The sequence below is a fragment of the Caloenas nicobarica genome, chromosome 9 (genome assembly GCF_036013445.1).
Source record: "Caloenas nicobarica isolate bCalNic1 chromosome 9, bCalNic1.hap1, whole genome shotgun sequence".
NCBI classification, from domain to species: domain Eukaryota; kingdom Metazoa; phylum Chordata; class Aves; order Columbiformes; family Columbidae; genus Caloenas; species Caloenas nicobarica.
In genome coordinates this window covers 16,980,920-17,002,084 of record NC_088253.1, presented here as the reverse complement: position 1 = coordinate 17,002,084, position 21,165 = coordinate 16,980,920, and the positions used below count along the sequence as shown (strand labels likewise).

Here is a 21,165-nt window from a genome sequence, read left to right as displayed (position 1 = left end):
AAGTGTCAGTGCCGCGGGGATGTGCTGGCGGGGAGCGCGAGCAGGGGTGGCTGTAAAACCCCTGCATCTCTGCCCACAGCCGCCACCCCGTGCTGGCAGCGCGGCTGGGCTCAACATACTGGGCTGAAAGCCAAGAGAAGTGATTTTAAGGAGAAAAGTTAAATTATGCCATAATAAGCCCTGGGGTAAGTAGATACCTCCCAAGTGAGGGGCTGCAGGGCAGAGAGCCTGACATAGGCAGAGGATGCGGCAAGACTCGGGACAAGCAGAGATTTCTGATCTCTCTTGTTCATGCTCCCAGGGTGTCCCCGGTTTCTGTCCGCCAAGGAGAGCATGATGGAGATGCATCCCCAGATCCTTCTTCTCCTGAGCCCCATGTGCTCTTCTGGCAAACCGAGCTCAGCCCAAAGGTGACACCCCTGAAATGGGTTGAGGACCTCCCACATCCCAGATCCAACCCCCTTGTCTCCTCTATCAGTTTGTTCAGCGCTCACTTAGTGTCCCAGTTGGGCTGAGATGTTCGGGGTCCACCTGGCCGTGTCAGTAGCCCCAGCGCCCCCCGCCAAGGGCAGGAGGAGCAGAGAGGTGCTGTGTTCACCCAGGCAGGGAGCAGGCAGCGCCGCACAGCCCCGTGGGGTTACCCCAGGAGTCCCGTGCAGGGGGAAGTGTGTGGCAGCCACAGCCCCAGCACACAGCAGAAGGACACCAAGGCACCGGGAAGCTGCTAAAGTTACATTCCCGCTCTGCTGGGTCCCTCAGGCAGGGCTCTTGGGGTGCAGAGAGGCCCTGGGCACTGCAGGGCATGGCATGTCCCCAAGGCCAGTCCTTCGTCCCTCCCCGTCCCTCCTCCCCATCACGGCCAGCCCCTTGCAGCTCTCCCCTCCCCTGCAGCCCGGGTGCCTCTTTGGCTGGACTTGCGTAAAAAAATATAAAAGGCTGTTTTGCTTGGAGACATCCGGAGGATCCTGGCCGAGCTTGCCATGGGGAGCAGCGGCACCAGGGTTGTGTTGCTGACGCTGTCGCTGCTCCTGCAGCCCTCGTCCCAGTTCTGGCTCTTCAACGTCCTCTTTCCACCCACCAGCACCCCAGAAGCTCCCCCGACCAACAGCACGCCGCCTGTGGTACTCGGTAAGGTGGCGCCAGCACTGGCACCATGCAGGGTACGGGTGGGTGCCCTGGGTGTTGTGCTGCTGGCACCTTGGCGTCCCTTGGCTGAGGTGGCCCTTTGCAGTCTGCAGCTGGAGCCACCAAGCATGGGGTGACACATGGCTCCCAGGTTCCCTCCCATCAACCAGGTTGGGGATGCAGGGCTGGTGATGCTTGGTCACAGCTGTTCAGAACTGGGGGGACAGGCTGGGCACCCCAGAAAGCAAATGGAGTTCTAATATCTCACAGCTGGCCCGGAGGATGTTTTAGGGCTTGCTCGGTTCAGGGGGTGCTCTGCTGGCAGAGCATCCTCGTCTGCCTCTTCCCACGGCTGCTGCTGTTGGTGTCGTGGGCCAGCATCCACCACCCCTTGGTTCCCCAAAGCCCACCCCATTCCGTGTCTTCTGCTGCTCCCTGGTGATGGTTAAGTCATCCTCTGCTGCCGCAGTGGGGCGTCCATCTCACATCCCACCAAACGTCCACCTTGCCTGGGGGATGGCACAGAGGAGAGAGAACGTTTGGCAGAGGTGCTCGGGGCAGTGAAAGGAGAGGTTGGGGTATCATCTCATGGAGGTGGAAGCAGCAGCCACCAGCTGGTACCTCCATCCCGCATGGCTCCTGTCTTCCTTTGTCCCTGTGCCATCACTGGGGACTCAAGCTGGGGTTTTGCCATGAGACCTCTGCTGAGCAGAGCTGGTTTTTTTCTTCTTTTTTTTTTTTCTTTTTTTTTTTTTTAATTAAGTCATTTCCCCTTTAAAAAGAGAAGAGAAAAAGCAGAACATCCCTGTTGCAATGCCAAGGGCTGATCCCACCAACTCCCTCCCCAGAGGCATCAAAGAGCAGGGGATATGTCTGGAGCTGTGGTGCCCTGGGGCAGGTCCTGCTTGGCCATGCTGGTGGCCAGGAGGCCCAGGTGGCTGCCACTGGATGCCTTTTCTCAGGATGACCTGTGATGGTCAGAGCATCTCCCCATGCCCCAGTACCAACCTCAGCCCCTGTCCCACACCCAGCCGGGTCCAGCTGCTCCATGTGCCACTCAGCATCCGCACGTAGCCCATCCCCCTGGGCCGGGCGTCCTGGAAACCCCCAGCGCCCTTGGGACACTGATAACCCCTCTGCCCCCACAGGAACTCCCTTAATAATTACCTAATGTCCTCTGGAAAAGGAGGCAGAGCTCAGGGCTGTGTGCCGGGGGTGCTGGCTGTGCTGTGGGGTCCGGCCAGGCACCAGCACTGCTCTCAGCCGCCCTAGCACCCCCAAGAGCCATCAGAGAAGCTCATGGTCCCACTCTTCTTGTTGGCTGGGGAGGTCATCTCTGCCCACTCTGTGCCTGGGTGCACTGGTCTGATCCTCAACAGGGTGCTTCGAAGGCAGGATTAGACATTCCCTGTATCCCTGGGGAGATGGCACAGAGGTGAGGAAACTGTGAAGCAGGTCGAGGGAGGCAACCACTACATTCCCTTCACTTCTTGCATGGGATGAGGCTTTTGGAGGCTGCAGCTGTGCCTCTGCCACGCTGCAGGAGCTGGTGCCGTGGCGGGTGGGATGGGGGTACAGCATCTCCAGGCCCGGCTGCCTATGCACTCTGCAATGGGGACAGCGCTGTGGCTCCCCCAAATGCCATGGACCCTAGGGTGCAGGGCCACCTGTGGTTGGTGGGGACCAGGAAAAACGGGGTCATCCTTCTCAAGTCAAAAATGCTCCTCATGTGCACCCTTCAGTCCCTGCCCCAGGCAGTGTGGCTCCCACCCTGCTGTGCTTGTGGGGTCCCACAGCCACAGCAGAGCCCGTCTCTGGGTCCCAGAGCAGCACAGGCACCTATAGGGACTTCAGGACACAACACAGCTCGTGGTGTCCTTGAGGGAAGCAGCTTATGTGTGACGTGTGACGAGCCACATAGTAGACAGTGCCTTCAGTGGCATTAAAGGTCCATGTTGTCCCCATTCGTCCATCTCAAGCCAGTCCCTGGACCCACTGGGGCCACGGGGTTCATCACCCAGTGCTGCCATCCCACCAGCCTCATAGCCACTGTCCCCTGCAGTCTCTTCACCTCTTGTCCTCGCCCTTGGGGTCAGCACTGGCACCAGGAGCGGCATTTCCTGCACACCAGCTGGGAATGCTCTCCCCAGCATTTGCGCCTGGCACAGGCACACATACCAGAGTGGCACTGGGATGAGTGTCCCATCCCTGCCAGAAATCCCAGAGGATGGTTACCCTCCATCACGCGCGACAGACAGTGAACTTGCTTAAAACCACACTGTGTTTACTGTACAAACTATTTGCACTGAATTCTCACAGGGTACGGTTCCGCTCAGCTCCAAGCCATTTCAGAGACTTTGTTGAGTGTGTGCTGAGGGTTCAAAGTTCAGGAAAACAGCACATGGGCCTCGGGTGCCAGCACTGGGATGGCTTTCATCTCCCTGGGGACTCTGTGCATCCCTGAGCTGTCCTGCCAGCCCAGGACAAGGTGCTGGCGGTGTGGTAGAGCTGGGGGCAGCCCCAAGCAGCACTGACTCCTTCCCCAGGCTGCAGCCAGGCGAGGATGGAAACCCAGCCAGGCAGGGGGAATACTCTGGGATGCTTCGTGCTGGTGGGGATGGGCGGGTTTGGGCTGAGAGTGGCAGTTCTGGGGATCACCCTGTGGGAAAGGAAGCTTGGGGATCCCTGAGGATGCATTTGTATCTCTGCTTCCATGCTCACCTTGCATCTCAGCTCCCAGGCTCTTACTCCTGCATGGAGCAGGCTGTTCTCCAGGGATGCTCTTCTAGCAGGTCCCCAGGTATCACTAACCCCAGGGGAGCCCTGCTTGAGGGGGTGGAGGAAGTCCTGGGCCAGCGGGACGGGGTCTGTAGCTGGCTCTGCTCTCCCTCTGTGGTGCCACCAGTGCCCGGTTGCCTCGGGAACCAGCTGGAAGCAAAGCTGGACAAGCCGGACGTGGTGAACTGGATGTGCTACCGCAAAACAGAGGACTATTTCACCATCTGGCTCAACCTCAACACCTTCCTGCCAGTGGGAGTTGACTGCTGGATCGATAACACCAGGTACCGCTCATACCAGGAGCTCCCCAGGGAAATGTCCTACTGGGGATCTCCCTCCCCCTCTCCTCCCCTCTGGCCATGACCCAGCGCACATGGAAAACCACGGGAACACCAGGGGACTGTTTGGGAACACATTCCTGGATGGTTCCCGTTCTGAGCACCCGTCCTTTTCCCGTGTCCCTGTCATGTGCTCGTGCCAGCCAGACCATCCTCAGCACCCACTGGAGAAGCTGCCACCCTGCCCAGGGCAGCAGGACAAGGGGGCTGCCACAGCCCATCAGAGCCTCCTGCCCCGAGATGCTGGGCGATGCTGGCTTGGCACCAGTCCACCTCCTCACCCACACAAGCCTTAGAAACAGGCATCAAGATCCAGGCTGCCACCCTGTGATCTCCACCTCATCCCCTGGGGACATGGCTCTTCTGCTACTTTCTGCCCTGTCCCCGCAGGGTAGTTTACAACCGAACCTCTCGGAAAATGTCCAATGCCCCCGGCGTGCACATCCGCGTGCCTGGTTTCGGCAAGACCTATTCCGTGGAATACCTGGATCAGAGCAAGCTGGCAGGTGAGAGGAGGAGAGGGGTGGGATGTCCAGGTAGCCCACAGGCTCCCTGCAAGTGGAGACGGGTTCCCATGTCTCCAGGGGAAACCGGTTCTGTGGAGAGCCCAGGTCACCTGCGACTGAAGGATGTTGACCTCAGGGACACACTCCCTTTGAGTGTCAGCAGGAATCACCCTATCCTTGACCCCAGCACATATGGGATGCATGGAGATGTTACCTCTGGCTAGACCCACCAAGCTACAGGGCTTACCACAGGACATTGTGACCACGACCAGGACCAGGGTGGAAAAAGGTTGACAGGAGAAGACCACAGACCTAATTCCTGCCTGTTCTCTCTGCCCGTAGGTTACCTGCACACCCTGGTGCAGAACCTGGTGAACAACGGCTACGTGAGGGACCAGACAGTTCGGGCAGCCCCCTACGACTGGAGGGTTGGGCCCCGTAAGTTTGGGGTTTGTGGCCAGGCCACCACACAGGGAGGGAAGCAGGATGGCTCCCATGGGGTGGGTGAGCCAGCTGGTGTGGAGGAATCCCTGGACAGGGACAACTGCCCATGTTGGTGGTCACTCAGCCATTGATGGTGCTCTCATGTGAATGCATGGTGGCACTTGTGGCCTCTGCACCCACAGCTCTCTCTGGTCAGGGCTCCTAGGGTCAGCCCTGGAGCTCTGTGCCCACAAGTGAGGTGGCCAAGAGCTGGTGTCCCTCTTGTCCGCAGAGGAGCAGCCCGAATATTTCCAGAACCTGAAGGCACTGATCGAGGAGATGCACGATGAGTACCAGCGACGCGTCTTCCTCATCGGGCACAGCATGGGCAACCTGAACGTCCTCTACTTCTTGCTACAGCAGACGCAAGCCTGGAAAGATCAGTACATTGGGGGTTTCATCTCCCTGGGTGCTCCCTGGGGAGGGGCCGTCAAGCCCCTGCGTGTCCTGGCGTCTGGTGGGTGACCTCTTGCGTGCAGCCACCTCTTTGCTTTCTTTCCCTCCTGCAGAAACAGAAGGGTGGTGGTGGGCAGGGACAGGACATGGTGGTGGAAGAGGTGGGGGACAGACAAACAAGGGGTCTGTGGGGGCAGCACTCATGCTCTGGTGCTGATGCCGCTACATCCCGCTGCAGCTGGTGGTGCAGAAAGCACCATGGAGGTTCCTGCCACAGCCCCAGCAGCAGGAGAGTGACCCAGAACATGCTCTGGTTTCCATGATTGCGGTTGGTGGGTTTGTGTGTCCGGAAAACTGCTGTCAGAAAAGTCCACCCGCAGCCTGGCCATCCCCCTTCCTCCACACCAGCTCTCACCAGACAGCCTGCAGCACAGCCTGCACCATGCCCAGGGTTGACTCCTGTGCTAGCGTGCTCCTGGAAAGCTGCAACACCCGTACTGGACTAGAAAAGGGCTCAGCCAAAAATCTTGGGGCCAGGGAAGCAGTTTGGAGCATGCTCACCCCCTTCTCACTGCCTCTCCAGACACATGCATCACCTCCATCCATGCAGGTTGCTGGACCTTCATTCCAAATCACACAGCCCTTCTGCAGCAGAGGACGTGGAGGCCACCCAAGGGACACTCATGCTGTCCTGCACCACTTGTTTGGATGTGCCCACATCTAAAAGCCCATCCCCCATAAACTCTGCGGTCTCCAGGCTTTAATCTCCTTTCATCCAAGTTCCTCTTTAGTCTCTTTGCAGCCCAGAAAGCCACAGTCACTTGCCTAATGCTGACAGCCCAGAATATCTACAAGTCACAAGCTGAGCCTCCAAATGCATGGAATTAAAATCATGTGCTTGAAGATTTTAACAGCTGGCCCCTTGCATCATCACCCTTAAGTCACCTCCTCATATTTTTCTCTGTTGCTACAAGGGTCAGAGATATTTTTAAGGTAACCTGAGGTCATTGCATGGTCTTAGGACTCCAGACAGACCAAAAATGCCAAGGCTTGCAGGAAACATGTGAGTTGGCCACCCGTTATCAGCACCCTCAGTGGGCTCAGCTCACTCCTGTCCCTGCAGGGTGTGGAGGTGCTGGGGTTGCAGGGAAAGTCCAGGGCTGGGTTGGTCAGGGCCATCACACATCCAGGTTTGTCCACACTCAGCCCCTTCTAGCAGCTAGAGATGTGATGCCAGAGAGAAGAGTTTGGAAGGTTCCTATGGATATCTGCAGCCAAAGGGGTGAGGAGAAGATGTGGGCAGGGCAGGGGTAAGCAGAGGAAGATCTGAGGTGGAACCAAACCCCAGAAACAGCTGGGAGCCATTTTTGGATGGGCTGATCTCAGCGCAGCCACCCAAGCGGCACCATTTGCGAGGGAACGTTTTGGTGCTGTTTCTGATGACCGCCTGTGTGTCCTGCAGGTGACAATCAGGGCATCCCACTCATGTCCAACATCAAGCTCCGTGAAGAGCAGCGCATGACCACCACCAGCCCCTGGATGTTCCCAACGAGCCTCGCGTGGCCTGAGACCCATGTTTTCATCTCCACGCCCTCCTACAATTACACCTACCGGGACTACAAGCGGTTCTTCACCGACGTCAACTTGGAGGATGGCTGGTACATGTGGGAGGACATGAAGGACTTGCTGAAGGGCTTACCCCCTCCTGGGGTGGACACGTATTGCCTCTATGGCACGGGTTACCCCACCGTGGAGACTTACATATACGACGAGCATTTCCCTTACGAGGACCCCGTGGACATGATTTATGGTGACGGGGACGACACTGTCAGCACACGGAGTTCGGAGTTGTGCAAGCGATGGCGCAACCAGCAAAAGCAGAAGGTGCACGTCCAGGAGCTGCGAGGCATCGACCACCTCAACATGGTCTTCAGCAACCTGACGCTCAGTTCCATCAATGAGATCCTGCTGGGGAGCCCACAAGAGCAGCGGGAGCCGCAGCAGGTGAGATCCAGCCCAGAGGGGAAGCGGGGGAAGACCCTACCTGGACGGAAGGTCCTTAGGGAGCCCAAAAAGAACTGAAAGGAATGAGGGCCACCTTCCCTCCACGCTGGTAGCCACAACAAACTGCCGTGAAGGACTTGGAGCTGAGTATGGAAGGAAAAGGAGCAAGACCAAGAGCTCAGGTGGATGGGCTGGCACCCACTTCCACACTGATTGGTTTTTCTTTCGGGAACAGCAATTAATTATACTTCAGAGGCTTGTCACTTCCCACTAGCGGGTGGATAATTAACCGCACTGCTAGCTCATTAACATCACACTTGCAAATTCCAGCATATGCGCAAGCCCTCCTTGCTAGTAAGCCATGTTTAGGCACTTTAGAGGCTGTGGAGGCTGTGGTGCCGTAGCCTCTGCTCACTCGGGACAGAGCAACTCATGTAACGAGTGCAGGCTCTTACTTACTGGGGTGCTCATGGGGGTGGCACGGGAGTGGCATGGCGGGAGTGGTATGGCAGGTATGGCTTGCAAGAGCACCTCTGCCAGCCACCAGCATGCAGGCAGCAAGTGAGGCTCCCCAGGCAAAACCAACTAGAAATCAGCAGATTTACAAAATAATAAACACACTTTGCTTCTGAGTGCTGAGCCTGTCTTGTCCTTGCGCATGGGGTCAGTAAAGCCAGCCCTAACCAAAAACTGAGGTCCCAGCTGCACCCCAGGAGCCAAGGCTTTGGGAAAAGCCACGTGCTCGGTGATGCGACTGAGGCTGGCGATGCAACTGGAGTTGGCAATGTAACTGGAGCTGGCGATGTGACTGGGGCTGGCAACACAATCAGCGTGACAAGGTGATTGGGGTTGGTGACACAACCAGGGTGGCAATGCAACTGGGGGTGGTGACACAACTCGGCCTAGTGATGCAGCCAGCTCGGCGATGCAACTGCCTTGGCGATGCAACTTGGGCTAGCAAAGCTACTGGGGTGGCAACGCAACCAGGTTTGGCAATGCACCTGGGACTGGCCACACAACCAGGATCAGTGGCACAGCTGGGGCTGGTGAAGCAACTGGGGCTGGCGATGCAACCGAAGCAGGAATGCAACCAGGGCTGGTAATGGAGCAGGGGCTGGTGATGCAAATGAGATCGGCGATGCAACCGGGACTGGTGATGCAACTGGAACTGGAGATGCAACCGGGGCTGGGGCTGCAACGGTGGCCGCCGACACAGCCGGGGTCGCGGACGCAGGCGGGGGTGCCTCGAGCTCCCGTTACGCATCTTTCGGCTCCGGCCCCCCCGCCCCGCTCCCGCCGCTCCGCTCCGCGGGCACGACGCGCTCGGCGCGGGGCGGGGCGCAACGCGCCGGGGGAAGGGGCGGGGCTCTCCCTAAACGCTCCTCTCCCATTGGCTCTGGCTCGCAGGGCGCGGCGCCGATTGGCGGGGCGCGGCGCGTGCCCGGGGCCGGTAGCGCGGGGGTCGCCCCGGCGCAGCCCACGTGCCGCCGCCGCGCTGGAGGCCATGGTGCTGGACCCGGGGCCGGCCGGGGGGCTGGGGGCCAGCGCCGCCCCGCGCCTGCCCCACCGCCATGGCCCGGCGCTCTGCTCCTGCCCGTCCCCACCGGCACCGGGACCCGCGCCCCGTTTCCCACGGGGGACCCGGCGCCTGTCGGAAACCGGCGCCGGGATGCGGCGGAGCGAAAGCGCGGCGGGGCGCGGGGGTCTGCGCGCCGCCGCCTCCCTGCCCCACATCGCGCGGGGGCGGGGGGGGGACGAGGGCGGCGGCGAGCGGCGGAGCCCCTGTCTGCTTGTGGCGCTGCGGCCCCGGAACGTGGAGGCGGAACGGGAGCGGTTCTTCCGCGCCAGCTTCGCCTACGACCCGCAGTTCGAGTACGCCGAGCCGGTGCCCGCCGCCGTGCTGGATAAGTACGGAGCCGCCTCCGATCGCTTCGTTGCTCAGGTGAGGCGGGGCCGGTGGGTCACGCGCTGCCCGCGCCTGGGTGTGGCCGCGTGCCTGCGCGGGGGCGGGGCGCGGGCAGCGGCCGCTGCCGTGATTGATCCCGCCGCCGGTGCCGTGATTGATTCCACTGCCGTGATTGATTCCACTGCCGTGATTCCGTTGCCGGTACCGCTGCCTGCTGCGCTCGGGCGAGGGATGCGCGTCTGGGCGGCTCTCGAAGGGATGCTCGGCCTGGGAGGAGGAGGAGCGGGGGGACCCCTGACCACCCGCTCCCCGCCTTCCTCCCAGCCCGTGAGGACAATAACCCGGCGGGTGCGAAAGTGTGGGTGTCCTCACGTGGGACAGTGTCACCGGCTCGGTGTCACAGGGGTGTACCATGGTGGGACCGTTCCCTGGTCGGGCCAGCCAGGAGCTGGTCCATGGTCCACATGAAGCCTCCTGGCCTGTTTTCCTTCTCGACTTCTGCTGCCGGGCTGATGCCTGATCTTGCTCCACTCAACATCTTTTGTATTCTGCCTTCAGCACCCTCGCCCTGTTCTTCAATTCTTTAGTTTCCTGGTCTACTCACAGGACCAGTACATGGTCAATGTGGGTGATGGTCATACTGGTGCTGGGTGATGCTTCCAGCCTCAGACTGGCTCTTGCTCACAGATGCTCAGTGGTGGGTGGGAGCTGGTGCTCCATCACGGACACCTTGCTGTGATTATTTTTGCACTTGTTGCTGTAGAAATAGCAGACAAGGAGCTGAAGTGAGTGGGTGGCCACATGGGAAATGGACGTTAGTCTGAATGTCCTGTGGTTAAGTCTGGCTTGTTTTCTGGGAGGCCTAAAGGTTGTTTGATGCAGCAGCATCCTTAACCATCAGCTAATGTGGTCAGTAATGATAATAGTTGGTGTAGACTATGCTTAAGGAGTCGGTATTATTTTACTTAACTGTTTCCATCGCTTATATGCTAATGCCGTATTCCCGACTTGCTCTCTGCCACGAGTTATAACGATGTGTGGATGGCAGCAAGCAAGCAGCACCCAGCCGCTCGAACAGGAGGAAACAGTCAGGAGCTGTCTGATGCTCTGCCTGCAAACGAGCCTTTCCTGGGCGCAGGCAGAGCCTGGCAGGACCGGACTGTTCCCCCTCTTTGCTCTGAGTTTGGAGCCAGGAGGCCGGTGATGCCCCAAAACCAGTTTGCTCCTCGGGTTGAGCATCCCACCTCTGGCAAGAGCATACTTTGTGCCACAGGGACCCTTTTAGCTGCGTCTGAGGCAGCAGATGAGAAGCTCTCACAATAAATTCAGACATGTGCGCCAGAGGCGTCTCTTCCTAGTCAGGAGCTTCCATCTGGTATTTCAAATAACAGCTTCTTCACCAAGTTACTGTTCTTTGAATGTTTACTTATTCTTGCATTACTTCCTATATCTCTGCGTGAATTATTATCCAGATGATTCAGGCTCTTTCTGTAAACAGCTTTCTGAGCAGTTAGTCATTTCCAGTGCCTGCTGTACCTCTGCCCCAGATAAACTGGTGCTAGCTATGCTGTTGCAGGGGAGACTGTCTGAGTCCTGTAAAGACTTTGCTGGCTTTTCAGTGTTTTATTTCCACATTTAAGCATGTGTCATTCTCCGAATAATATGGTAAAATGAGTTGTTCAGAGCTATTTCCCCCCTTGCTTTCTCCTTTGGCACAGTTGACTTACAATATAGTAAAAAATGAATAATTGAGATTATTTTTTTTCTGTGCATTATTTTGAATGAATGAAATTAAGTGTTTGCAAGCAGTGTGAATCATCTCATCCTAGATCCTAAAACCATTAGCAAAAGATACGAAGTGCTGAGTGTTTCTACCAGCGTTTCTCCTAGTTCTTCAGCAACAGTGCAATTGGATGGAATTTGTGTCACTGTTCGTTTTCTTGTGCCCTGCAGTAACCTCCTTCCAGTCTCCTTTGTTTTGTGAAACTTTTTCCTTGCCAACTAACTATTAGCGATAAACTGGTTTTATTTTAAAAGCATGCATTAATCGTGGAGATATTTTGCTAAGCCAGCATCCTTGGACAAGAGCAGAGAAACCAACACCAGCTCCCTGCTTCCAGCTTGCTGCTCCACCAGCTGCTCTCCACATGCTTGTTTTGTTTTTTGGTTTTTTTTTTTTGTATAAAATTAACTAAAGGATTCTTCTAGCCCTATGGAGGCTCATCACACTGATCACGTCCCCGATTTGTTAAGGGAACATCTTGCGGAGCTGGGGCTGGAGGATTTGTTATCCCTCTGCATATGGTGGGTGCATGATTTCAGGCTGCTCGGGGATGCTCAGCAGCCTCTCAGGAAACTAAACTTGGTATCTTAGGAATTTTGCTCCCCGGGACATGTGCTGGAGGTCATCAGGGAACGTGTCCTTTGGTCATCCCACTCCTGGGCACCAGCTGTGCTGGGTTTCTCTTGGCTCAGCGCTTTAGGTCCCCTGGGAAGAGAGAGCAAGTGGCTGAGCAGAGGTGGGAGGAAGAAATGGTCCTTTTTCTGCCACTGTCAGCAGGAGGTACCTTGTGGCACTGCAAAAACAATCCTGGTTGTTCAGCAAACAAAACAAAAAACCCAAACAAAACAAACAAACAAAGACAGCAAAAAACCTCCCGAAAAATAACAACACAAAAAACCCTGCACAGCTTCTCCTGGAAAGACACAGTGCGTTACATATCCATCTGTCCTGGTGGCCACCTCCAGCTGGCTCAGTCCCCTTGTTTTTTTAGATATTGCAAAACCATGTCTTGCTTTACCAGCGATTATCTCCACTGGGTTTTCTTGCACCTGGGATTTGAGGATGTGTTTATAAGTGGGAAGGGTGTCAGCACTCGTGTTTCGTTTCTGCGTGCGACAGGCGATCCGGATCATTCGTGCCGTCCTGGAGAAGTACGGGACCTACGAGAGCTTCGAAGTTGCCACGGGCGGGAGGCTGCTGAGCAAGTGCCAGATCTGGTCCGTGATCCGAAAGTACATGCAGAAGGAAGGCTGCGTGGGAGAGGTAATCCGCGTCCCTGCTTTATCTCTTGTAAAATACAGCTGCAAAATATTTATTTTCTGATAAAAAGGACTCAGATTAAGAACCGTTTTGGGTACAAATAAGAAACTTTACTACTCTGAGCCATGGTGTCCTTTCATCTCTGGTTTGGCTGCGCTTGCTGTGTCCCAGCATTAGGATGTGGGTGCTGGTTCCTCACCAATTTCCCTTGGTTTTTTTCAGTGTATATCTCCCTTTTATGCTTGAGAGAGAGAGAGGAGCTGCTGCTTGTCCATGTGGTCATGCAGGGAGCCTTTTCCTATGTGCACGAGGCTTCAGTTCCTGCTGTTAGTGGTGGTGTGGCACATGTCTCAGACAGCTGCCTGTGCTCATGTGTCCAAAAGCAAAGTCGGGGGGAGAGATTTCCTGCTGTCTCATGGGATGTGCTAGGTTATGGCGCTTTGAAACCCCAAGCTTGAGTTTTAAGGCTGGCAAATATGTGGTTAAGATATGATGGCAGCAACGCGGGATGGAGGTGGGGGGGAAGTTCATAATCTCGTAATCTGGTTCCTCTGTGCCCCCAGCAGCACCCAGCGTGGGACATCCCACACCTTTGGTTAAGGGGATTTTTTTTTTTTTTTTTTTTTCCCTCTTCATGCCAGCAAGATATGGGCAAAACACTTCCACCATCCCGGATGCAAGCAGTGAGAAGGATTTCTGGACCTGGCTTTGGGTTTTTTGGGTCACGGGGCTGCCTCTGGTGGTTGGCTGCAGAGCAGGTGGCCATGCAGCGCTGGGGGAGCTTCCTCGCTGCTGCCTCTTGGCCAGATGATTTTTCCTAGCTCTGATTTTTCACCTCCATCCCCAAACAGGGATATTCACAAGCATTTCCCTGAAGCATCAACTTGCTCGGTGGTACCCAGCACATTTCATGCCTGCAGGAGCGAGCGGTTCCCCAAGATCCTGCCTGGCCAGGGGACGTTCCTCCTTTGGTTTGCCATGGTCCCTCCCAGGGGAGTCCCTGCGATGTGGATTTGGCACTTGGCTCCTCCTAAGCCTTTGCTTGGGTCAGAAAGGATCTCTGCAAAGCTCTTGCTATAATTTAGCTTTCTTTTAGTACCCAGAACCAGTCCTAATGCCCAGCGGAGCAGCTGGCTAGTCATGCTTAGGACTTGCTAGTTGTGGTCTATCTCTTGACTTTTATTAATTCATTACATTCAATTATTTTTCTCTTCTCTGTTAATCTAAACTGGAATTGAGCTCTGCCTGGGCAGAAAGCCATCTTTTTTCTTACATATTGGTGTACAACTGGCTTTCTTCCAGCCGTGTGCAGTTTTTCCCCTTTGCTCAAGGGAACACAGAGTTCAGCAATTATGTTTACACATCCGAGTGTGAGATACACGGCTCTTTTATCCAAAACTTTTGGTAAGTGCTTTTAAAACCATTAAAGCGTTGGTTTGTTTGTTGCCACCTGCTACAAATTTTGCTGAATTTCTCTGGGGCAGGAAAGAGGGAAGGGTTTCATCTGCTCTTGATAACAGCGATGTTGGCAAAGCTTGTTCCACGTACAGGACAAAAAACTTGCTGAAACTTCTGCATTGCTGATAATACAACAACCACCTGTCGGGGAAGCGGGTGGTTTCAGACGTGTGGTGTCTCTCTCCCTGCGCCCGTATCTGCAATTTCTGACTTTCACCTGCTGTGCCCTGTCTGTGCTGCTGTGCCATTCGTTCCCCTGTTGTGTATTAATTGTGATGGCTTTCCTAAAACAAAACAAACAACAACAACAACCAAAAAAAGAAGAAAATCTGTCATGGGCAGCCACTGCAGGCAGCTGCCCTTTGTCCCCAGCGCCCATCCGCAAAGGCAGGATCCCGCCTCCCGGCACCGCGGGTGGCGCGCTTGTGGGTAAGTATTTGCACTATAATTAACTTTGCGTCTTGAAAAGCTGCTTTGTCGCGCTCTGAGCCGCAGATCCTGAAGCTTTTGTGCTTTTTCTTCTGGCTCAGGACCCAGGTGACGCTGCTGGAGCTCAGAGGTCTCCGTACGGATTTTGGCGAGCTCCCAGCTTGCAGCAAAGAAACTCTCAGTCATGTTGGTAAGTGCTGCATGGAAATCCCTGGAGTTGTGAAATGTCGTTAGCCTAAACAGCACTAGCTGGCGTCTGCTGGGATCCCATCGGTGGCGCCTCTCCGCCCTGGAGCTGCTCAGTGCCGGTGCTTTCTTGGCGTGCGAGGTCCTGAGCAGACAGACAGGGAGCTGGGGAGAGGCAGGAGCCCCTGCCCCGTGGTGCCAGCAGTCATCCCGTGGTTTCTGGGGCTCTTTCTCCATCATTGCATCCACAAAAGCTGAGCAGAAGCTTCATGGACCACAAGGATGTGCTGAGGATCCTGCTTAGAAGGAGAGAATTTCTCTCCAGGCCGCGGGGTCTTACCAAGTCATGGTGTGTTTCTGTCTGCAAAACTCCTGCCTTTAATTTGCCTACCTAACTGTGAACCATCGCGAACCTCATGTGGCAGGTTGTACCACTTGCTGATGCTTCTTTGTCCTGAATCTGTTTCCTAACTGTTTAGCTTGATGCCATTGAGCTCTTGTACAGGGAAAAATAATTTCTACTCCATATAATTGAGTGTTGCTGCTGCTGTGTTGCCTTTACCTTCTCTTCACTATGAGAGAGGGGAAAAAAATCAGCAGAGCTCCATCTGACTCGAGTTCTTCCTCTAAAGGTTCTGGGTTGTTCCTGCTTCGAGTTTTCCATCATTCTTGAAAATACAGACTGGTTATTTCAGCTGCACCCTCCCCTCCATATTCAGCCAGTGTCCCAGCTTATTGCAAACTGAATTTTTCCGTGTCCTTGGATCTTTCTCCAAACGCGGTATGCCAGGGAATGCTTAGATCTTCACTTCAGCTCTTGCTGCCTTACCTACAAAGGGCTTGTGCAATACTTCGTTTCAGTGCCGAGCATCGCGTCCTCTGCATCCTTGGCTGCCTTTTATTTTCCTGCTGTTTGCTGCATTTGTCATTTCTCACCCTACACAAGGTGATATCACATAGGAAAAAAATAAAAGGAAAAAATTTGGGTTTGGGCTGTTCAGTCTGCCTTCTGTTCAGGCATGATGGTGAAGATTGAGGGACTGTCTTTGCACAATTTGGCTGGACTTGTTTGATGCTCACAGTGAATCGTGTGAGCGGATCATTAATGCTGTGGCTTCAGCCCTCTTGGGACAGGAACGCTAACCCAGGTTTCAGCCCCCCTGCCCTGGGCAGGGACACTTTCCACTACACCAGGTTGCTCAAAGCCACATCCAGCCTGGCCTTGGACATTCCAAGGGATGGGGCATCCACAGCTTCTCTGGGCAGCCTGTGCCAGGGCCTTACCACCCTCGTGGGGAAGAATTTCTTCCTTACATCTATCCAAATCTCCCCTCTTTCGGTTTAAAGCCCCTTGTTCTATCACTACATGGTAAAAAGTCCCTCTCCAGCTCTCTTGTTAGGTCCCCTTTAGGTACTGGAAGGCTGTTATAAGGTCTCCCCAGAGCCTCCTCCAGGCTGAACAACCCCAACTCTCTCAGCCTCTCTTCATAGCAGAGGTGCTCCAGCCCTCTGATCATCTTCTTGCCCCTCCTCTGGCCCCTCTCCAACAGGTTCATGTCCTTCTTGTGCTGAGGACCCCAGAGCTGGACCCAGCTCTGCAGGGGGGTCTCACCAGAGTGGAGCAGAGGGGCAGAATCACCTCCCTCAACCTGCTGGCCACGCTCCTTCGGATGCAGCCCAGGGCACGGTTGGTTTTCTGGGCTGCAAGCCCACATTGCTGGGTTGTGTTGAGCTTCTCATCAACCTTCTCCTCAGGGCTCCTCTCAATCCATTCTCTGTTCAGCTTGTATTTGTGCTTGGGATTGCCCCAACCCATGTGTAGGACCTTGCTTGAAACTAACTTAAAGCATAAAATCAGTTTTACTCTGGATCAGTTCCCTACCTCAGTTTGTCCCAGGTCACCAAGGTCCATGGCTGGACATGGCAGAGGGCAGCAAAACTGCAACCATTATTTGTTTTGATTTGCTTGTGGGAGATGTACACAAGTCAGAAGTGAACTGGCAAGTCTTTTCTCAGAGTTACAGGGATTCTCTTTCACGCTGGTGTGTTTTAATCCAGGTAAGTAATTGCACTGTCAGTATTTCTATGCTCTTCGCTTGCCTAGTTGTAGATTCTGCTCTGTTAATGTTGCACTGACGGCTTTAAGAAACAGCTTTGGACAATAATAAATCTGTGTTAAACAAAACTTGTTCAGTCTCCTCTCTTTTTTTTTTAAATAAAAGAATTGCTGTGTAGTAATGTGTGTGCAAGTTTTCATCCTGAAAACTGCCACCTGTGAAATAATAGATGGGTTTTAGTGTTAATATGTACACGGGAGGAGGGTTTTGAGTTAAATTGGTATGTGCCTGAAGGTCCCAAGCATTGCTGTGGCTGAACCTTGGATGTGAGAGCTCCCGGGGATGCAGCAAAGCCACGTGTTTCCTCCGGCAATGCTGCGACTCCAAGTCGCTGCAGGTCTGAAGTTGGATGGTCAGAAAATGCTGCTTGGCCGGCACATTAATTCACATTAACACAGAGCAGCTGTCTTGGCTCCAGCGCTTGCAACAGCCACGTTGCCCATAATAGATGTTTTTTTCTTGGCTGAAGATGTTCTCCAGTTCCGCGCATGCGTTGCCCGTCCATGTTGTGAATCGTGGCCGGCATGCGAGAGCAAGTCGGCACGGATCCATCCTTGCTGCTCTTGTTTTGGAGCCTTGAAAAGGAGAATCCACAGGTGAGTCCATGAAAATGGAGTGAGAGCCTTACTTCCCTCGTGGGATTTTTATTGGGGTGTCTAGAGGTTGGACCCGTAATGAAGCGGGTGCTGTTGTTTGTTTACAGTGGGGCTGATTTGATGACTGAATTTACGGCGCTATCACAGACTAGTGGGGACGCAGGAGTGGGACCAGGCAGGTTTCCAGAGGATGGCCGTCATGTGTGGCCATAAAATCATGGGGAGACCATGGGAAAGAGCTGGTGGAGAATGGGGAGATGCTGGAGCCAGGCTGCTCAGGAGCTGCCTACTCCCCGCCATGGTGCCCGCTCAGGTTTGCTGGCTGTAAAAAGGTTAAAGAAGTTATTTTATCCCCCTCATGGGATCATCCATTTCCTCTCGATCCCCCCTCAGCGCTGGCAGTGCCCTCCTGCCTGCTTCTGCTGCTTGTGCTTCCTCTGGGGATCTGCAGCACAGAGTGGTGATGGTGCCACCCGTGGCCTCCGTGGCTTTTTCTGACCATCCACCACCATCTCAGCCTCTACCTAGAGCCAAGGCCTCACGGAGCATCTCCTCCCCCGGCAGCGCTAATGCCGTTTCCCTCCTTTTCCTCGGCAGGTGGTGGTGCAGCTCACCGACGACCTCCTGTCCCAGGCGGTGATGATGGTGGAGGACAGCCGGCCGACACTGGCCATCAACCTGGCCGGAGCCCGGCAGCACTGGCTGGAGGGGATGCTGCGCCACGAGATAGGTCAGCGGGGCAAGGAGGCATCGTGGAAGGTGCTCCTGGGCAGGTTTGGGAAGGGGCTGAGGCTGCCTGGGTCTGTCTCTGTGGGTGGGGTGGGAGGTGTTGGGCAGCCAGCCATGTACCTGGGCACTAGAGCAAGCAGATGCCATAGAATCATAGGATAGTTTTGGATGGAAGAGGCCCTCAAGATCATCAAGTCCAACTGTTAACATAACTCTTTCATTAAACCACATGCCTAAGAACCTCATCTATGTGTCTTTTAAAGACCTCCAAGGAGGTTGTAGCATGGAAGGTGTTGGTCTCTTCTCCCAAGTAACAAGCGATAGGATGAGAGCAAATGCCCTCAAGTTGTGCCAGGGAAGGCTCAGATTGGATATTAGGAAAAATTTCTTCCCGGAAAGGGTTGTCAGGCACTGGAACAAGCTGCCCAGGGAAGTGGTGGAGTCAGCATACCCCATGGCAGCATCTCGAGCTGAGGCTGGAGCTGGCACCTATGGGTGCTGGGTCTCAGCCCCAACCCCAGCGACACAGGGAGGGGTGAGGTTTGAGCTTTTCGGAGGTTGCAGCTGACAGCGCTTGCTCCCGTCCCCCCCTCCCCAGGCACCCACTACATCCGGGGGGTGAACAACACCCGCCAGCCCTGGCACAGCTCCGAGGGCCGCAAGCAGTACAGCCTGAAGCCCGCCAACCCCACCGAGGAAGGCTTGGCCAGCCTGCACAGCGTCCTCTTCCGCAAGCAGCCCTTCCTCTGGCGGGCAGCCCTGCTCTACTACACCATCGAGCGCGCCAGCCGCCTCTCCTTCTCTGCCCTCTTCCAGGACCTGGAGCAGTACGTCCAGGACGCCGGTGTGCGGTGGGAATACTGCGTGCGGGCAAAGAGGGGCCAGACCGACACCTCGCAGCCAGGTACCGCTCGGGGAGGGAAGAGACATCGAGTTTTGGAAGGGATTTTATTTCTTTTTTTAAAAGAAAAAACAGAGGGTGGGTGTGTTTTGCTGCTGAGTGGGTTGAGTGTCACTGGTCCTGTGGCCACAGCAGCATTTGAAATGGTGGCTCTGCCCTGCACTGCATCCCTCCCCATAGAGTCACAGTGTGGTTTGGGTTGGAAGGGACCTTCAAAGCTCATCCAGTGCCACCCCTGCCCTGAGCAGGGACATCTTCACCAGCTCAGGTTGCTCAGAGCCCCGTCCAACCTGCCCTGGGATGTCTCCAGGCATGCGCCATCCACCACCTCTCTGGGCAATCTGGGCCAGTGTTTCACCACCCTCAGTGTAACACATTTCTTCCTCATGTCCAGCCTGAATCTCCCCTGCTTTAGTTTAAAACCATCATCCCTTGTCCTGTCACAACAGGCCCTACTAAGAAGTCTGTCCCCATCTTTCTTATTGGCCTCTTTTAAGTACTGAAATGCCACAATAAGGTCTCCCTGGAGCCTTCTCTTCTCCAGGCTGAACACCCCCAACTCTCTCAGCCTGTCCCCATCCCCGGCACCACACTTCTGTGGGTTTGCACTTTATGGCAGCGATCTTTTACATGCAGTCCTGGCATGTCAACTCCTCGTGTGTGCAAGATTGGGTGGGGATGGAAGAGTCACCCTGGGGAGCCCCATAAGGTGGTTTTGGTCTGATGGGAGTGACTTGCACAAGCTTTCAGGTGGGCAGCAGCCAAAAGAGAGGAAGAAATGGGCATTTTTGGAGATGCATTTAGGTTTTTGCAGTGGTTTACCATTAAAAATTCCATTAGGAGGAAGCATGAAAGCACCCCAGTGAGAGATTTGGTGCTCTGGCTGTACCTGGCTGGCTCCATGGTCCCCAGCACTGCTCCCCAACGCTCCCATCCTTTGGGGTGCAGCAGTCCTGGCCATGGCACCAGCAACACCTGAGCCCTGGTGCACTCATGTCACCCCAGTCCAGCACCAGCACCGTGGTTATTGTGGTGGGCAGACATTTGGGTGAGCTGGGCTCACACTCCCCATCCTCTCCCGCGCTTCCAGGCTGTTTCAGTAAGGACCAGGTCTACCTGGACGGGATTCTCCGCATCCTGCGCCATCGGCAGACTATCGACTTCCCGCTGCTGGCTGCACTTGGAAAGGTAATGGCTGGGGGAAGATGGATGATCTCAGAGCCCTGTCCCATCCCAAAGCTCACGTGGGCTCCCTCGGTCCCACTTTTTCCCCCAAAAACAAGCCCTTGGCTGGCTGCCTTTCTGCTCTTTGCATGTCCCTGCACTCAGGGCCCTCGGTGCAGCAGGGAAAGGCTGTCCTGGGTGGGATGCGAGGAGGGACGGGACAATCCAGCCTCCCCTGTGGGAAGACTTGTGAGGGGAGGCGTAATCCAGCGGGTTTGGTTCTGTTGGCCGTTGGCCACACCGGTCCTGCCACCGCTGTGACAGAAAAATGACTGAAAACACAAATCCTTGCAAATCCTCCATGAGTGGCTCTGCCTGTACCTCCCTGCAGGCAAGAGGGGGTTTTGGGCAGGGGGTGGGTGGGCTGTAGGGGGGCCAAACCCCCCCATTTCTGGATAGGGATGCTGAGCCCTGTCTCCCTGCTTCCCATCAGGTGTCCTATGAAGATGTGAATCGACTGAAGAAATTTGGGGTCCTGGAGAAGACGCGCATCCCCCATTTCATGCAGGACTTGGAGCGATACATGAAGCAGCTGGACCACATCGTCACCACCAATGGCCTGAACGAGGAGGAGCTGGAGCAGTTGCTGCCTGACTGAGGGGCATCCCCCTACCCCAAAACCAGTGCCCTGAGGCCGTAACTGGTGCCACTTATTGGATATTTATTGGGGCTGGAGCCTGGAGGAGGGCAGAGCGTGGGCCTCCCGCCCCGTGCCCACTGTGCATGTACCATGTGTAGGGTAGCGTGGCCGAGAGGGCTGGGGTGGTTAGTGTCTGTGTGTCCCCCATACCATCCCCTACGCATTTTGGGGAACGCTGTGCAGTTCCACATGGCTATGGGGAGCTGGAGAAGAGGGTTCAGAGGGAGTGAGGGCAGAGGTGGGGAGATGCACTGATCTCCCTGAGGTGCAGGAGGCTGGGCTGGGGGGGTTGCAGTTTTGGGGGGA

The 21,165-nt window shown here is 55.4% G+C and overlaps 2 protein-coding genes across 2 annotated transcripts; both read left to right on the top strand.

Moving 5' to 3' along the window:
- Positions 1-961: 961 nt before the first annotated feature.
- LCAT (lecithin-cholesterol acyltransferase) lies at positions 962-8,243 on the top strand. Its single transcript, XM_065641000.1, has 6 exons — positions 962-1,128; positions 4,031-4,187; positions 4,632-4,747; positions 5,090-5,185; positions 5,463-5,687; positions 7,089-8,243. The coding sequence occupies exons 1-6, from the start codon at positions 981-983 to the stop codon at positions 7,706-7,708; spliced, it is 1,362 nt and encodes a 453-aa protein (XP_065497072.1). The 5' UTR covers positions 962-980; the 3' UTR covers positions 7,709-8,243.
- An 891-nt stretch (positions 8,244-9,134) lies between these two features.
- MATCAP1 (microtubule associated tyrosine carboxypeptidase 1) lies at positions 9,135-21,085 on the top strand. Its single transcript, XM_065641089.1, has 6 exons — positions 9,135-9,572; positions 12,439-12,582; positions 17,963-18,095; positions 18,693-18,998; positions 20,086-20,183; positions 20,653-21,085. Exons 1-6 carry the CDS (start codon positions 9,135-9,137, stop codon positions 20,815-20,817), a joined length of 1,284 nt encoding a protein of 427 aa, XP_065497161.1. The 3' UTR covers positions 20,818-21,085.
- The last annotated feature ends 80 nt before the right edge of the window (positions 21,086-21,165 follow it).

What these genes read in the sequence shown, in the direction of transcription:
- LCAT (XM_065641000.1), top strand. Translation starts at nt 981, where the DNA reads ATGGGGAGCAGCGGCACCAGGGTTGTGTTGCTGACGCTGTCGCTGCTC. An exon ending in GGATCAGAGCAAGCTGGCAG is followed by an intron (nt 4,748 to 5,089) that starts GTGAGAGGAGGA and finishes CTCTGCCCGTAG; the next exon opens with GTTACCTGCACACCCTGGTG. An exon ending in CGACTGGAGGGTTGGGCCCC is followed by an intron (nt 5,186 to 5,462) that starts GTAAGTTTGGGG and finishes TCTTGTCCGCAG; the next exon opens with AGGAGCAGCCCGAATATTTC.
- MATCAP1 (XM_065641089.1), top strand. Translation starts at nt 9,135, where the DNA reads ATGGTGCTGGACCCGGGGCCGGCCGGGGGGCTGGGGGCCAGCGCCGCC. An exon ending in CCGATCGCTTCGTTGCTCAG is followed by an intron (nt 9,573 to 12,438) that starts GTGAGGCGGGGC and finishes TGCGTGCGACAG; the next exon opens with GCGATCCGGATCATTCGTGC. An exon ending in AGGAAGGCTGCGTGGGAGAG is followed by an intron (nt 12,583 to 17,962) that starts GTAATCCGCGTC and finishes TTTCCTCGGCAG; the next exon opens with GTGGTGGTGCAGCTCACCGA.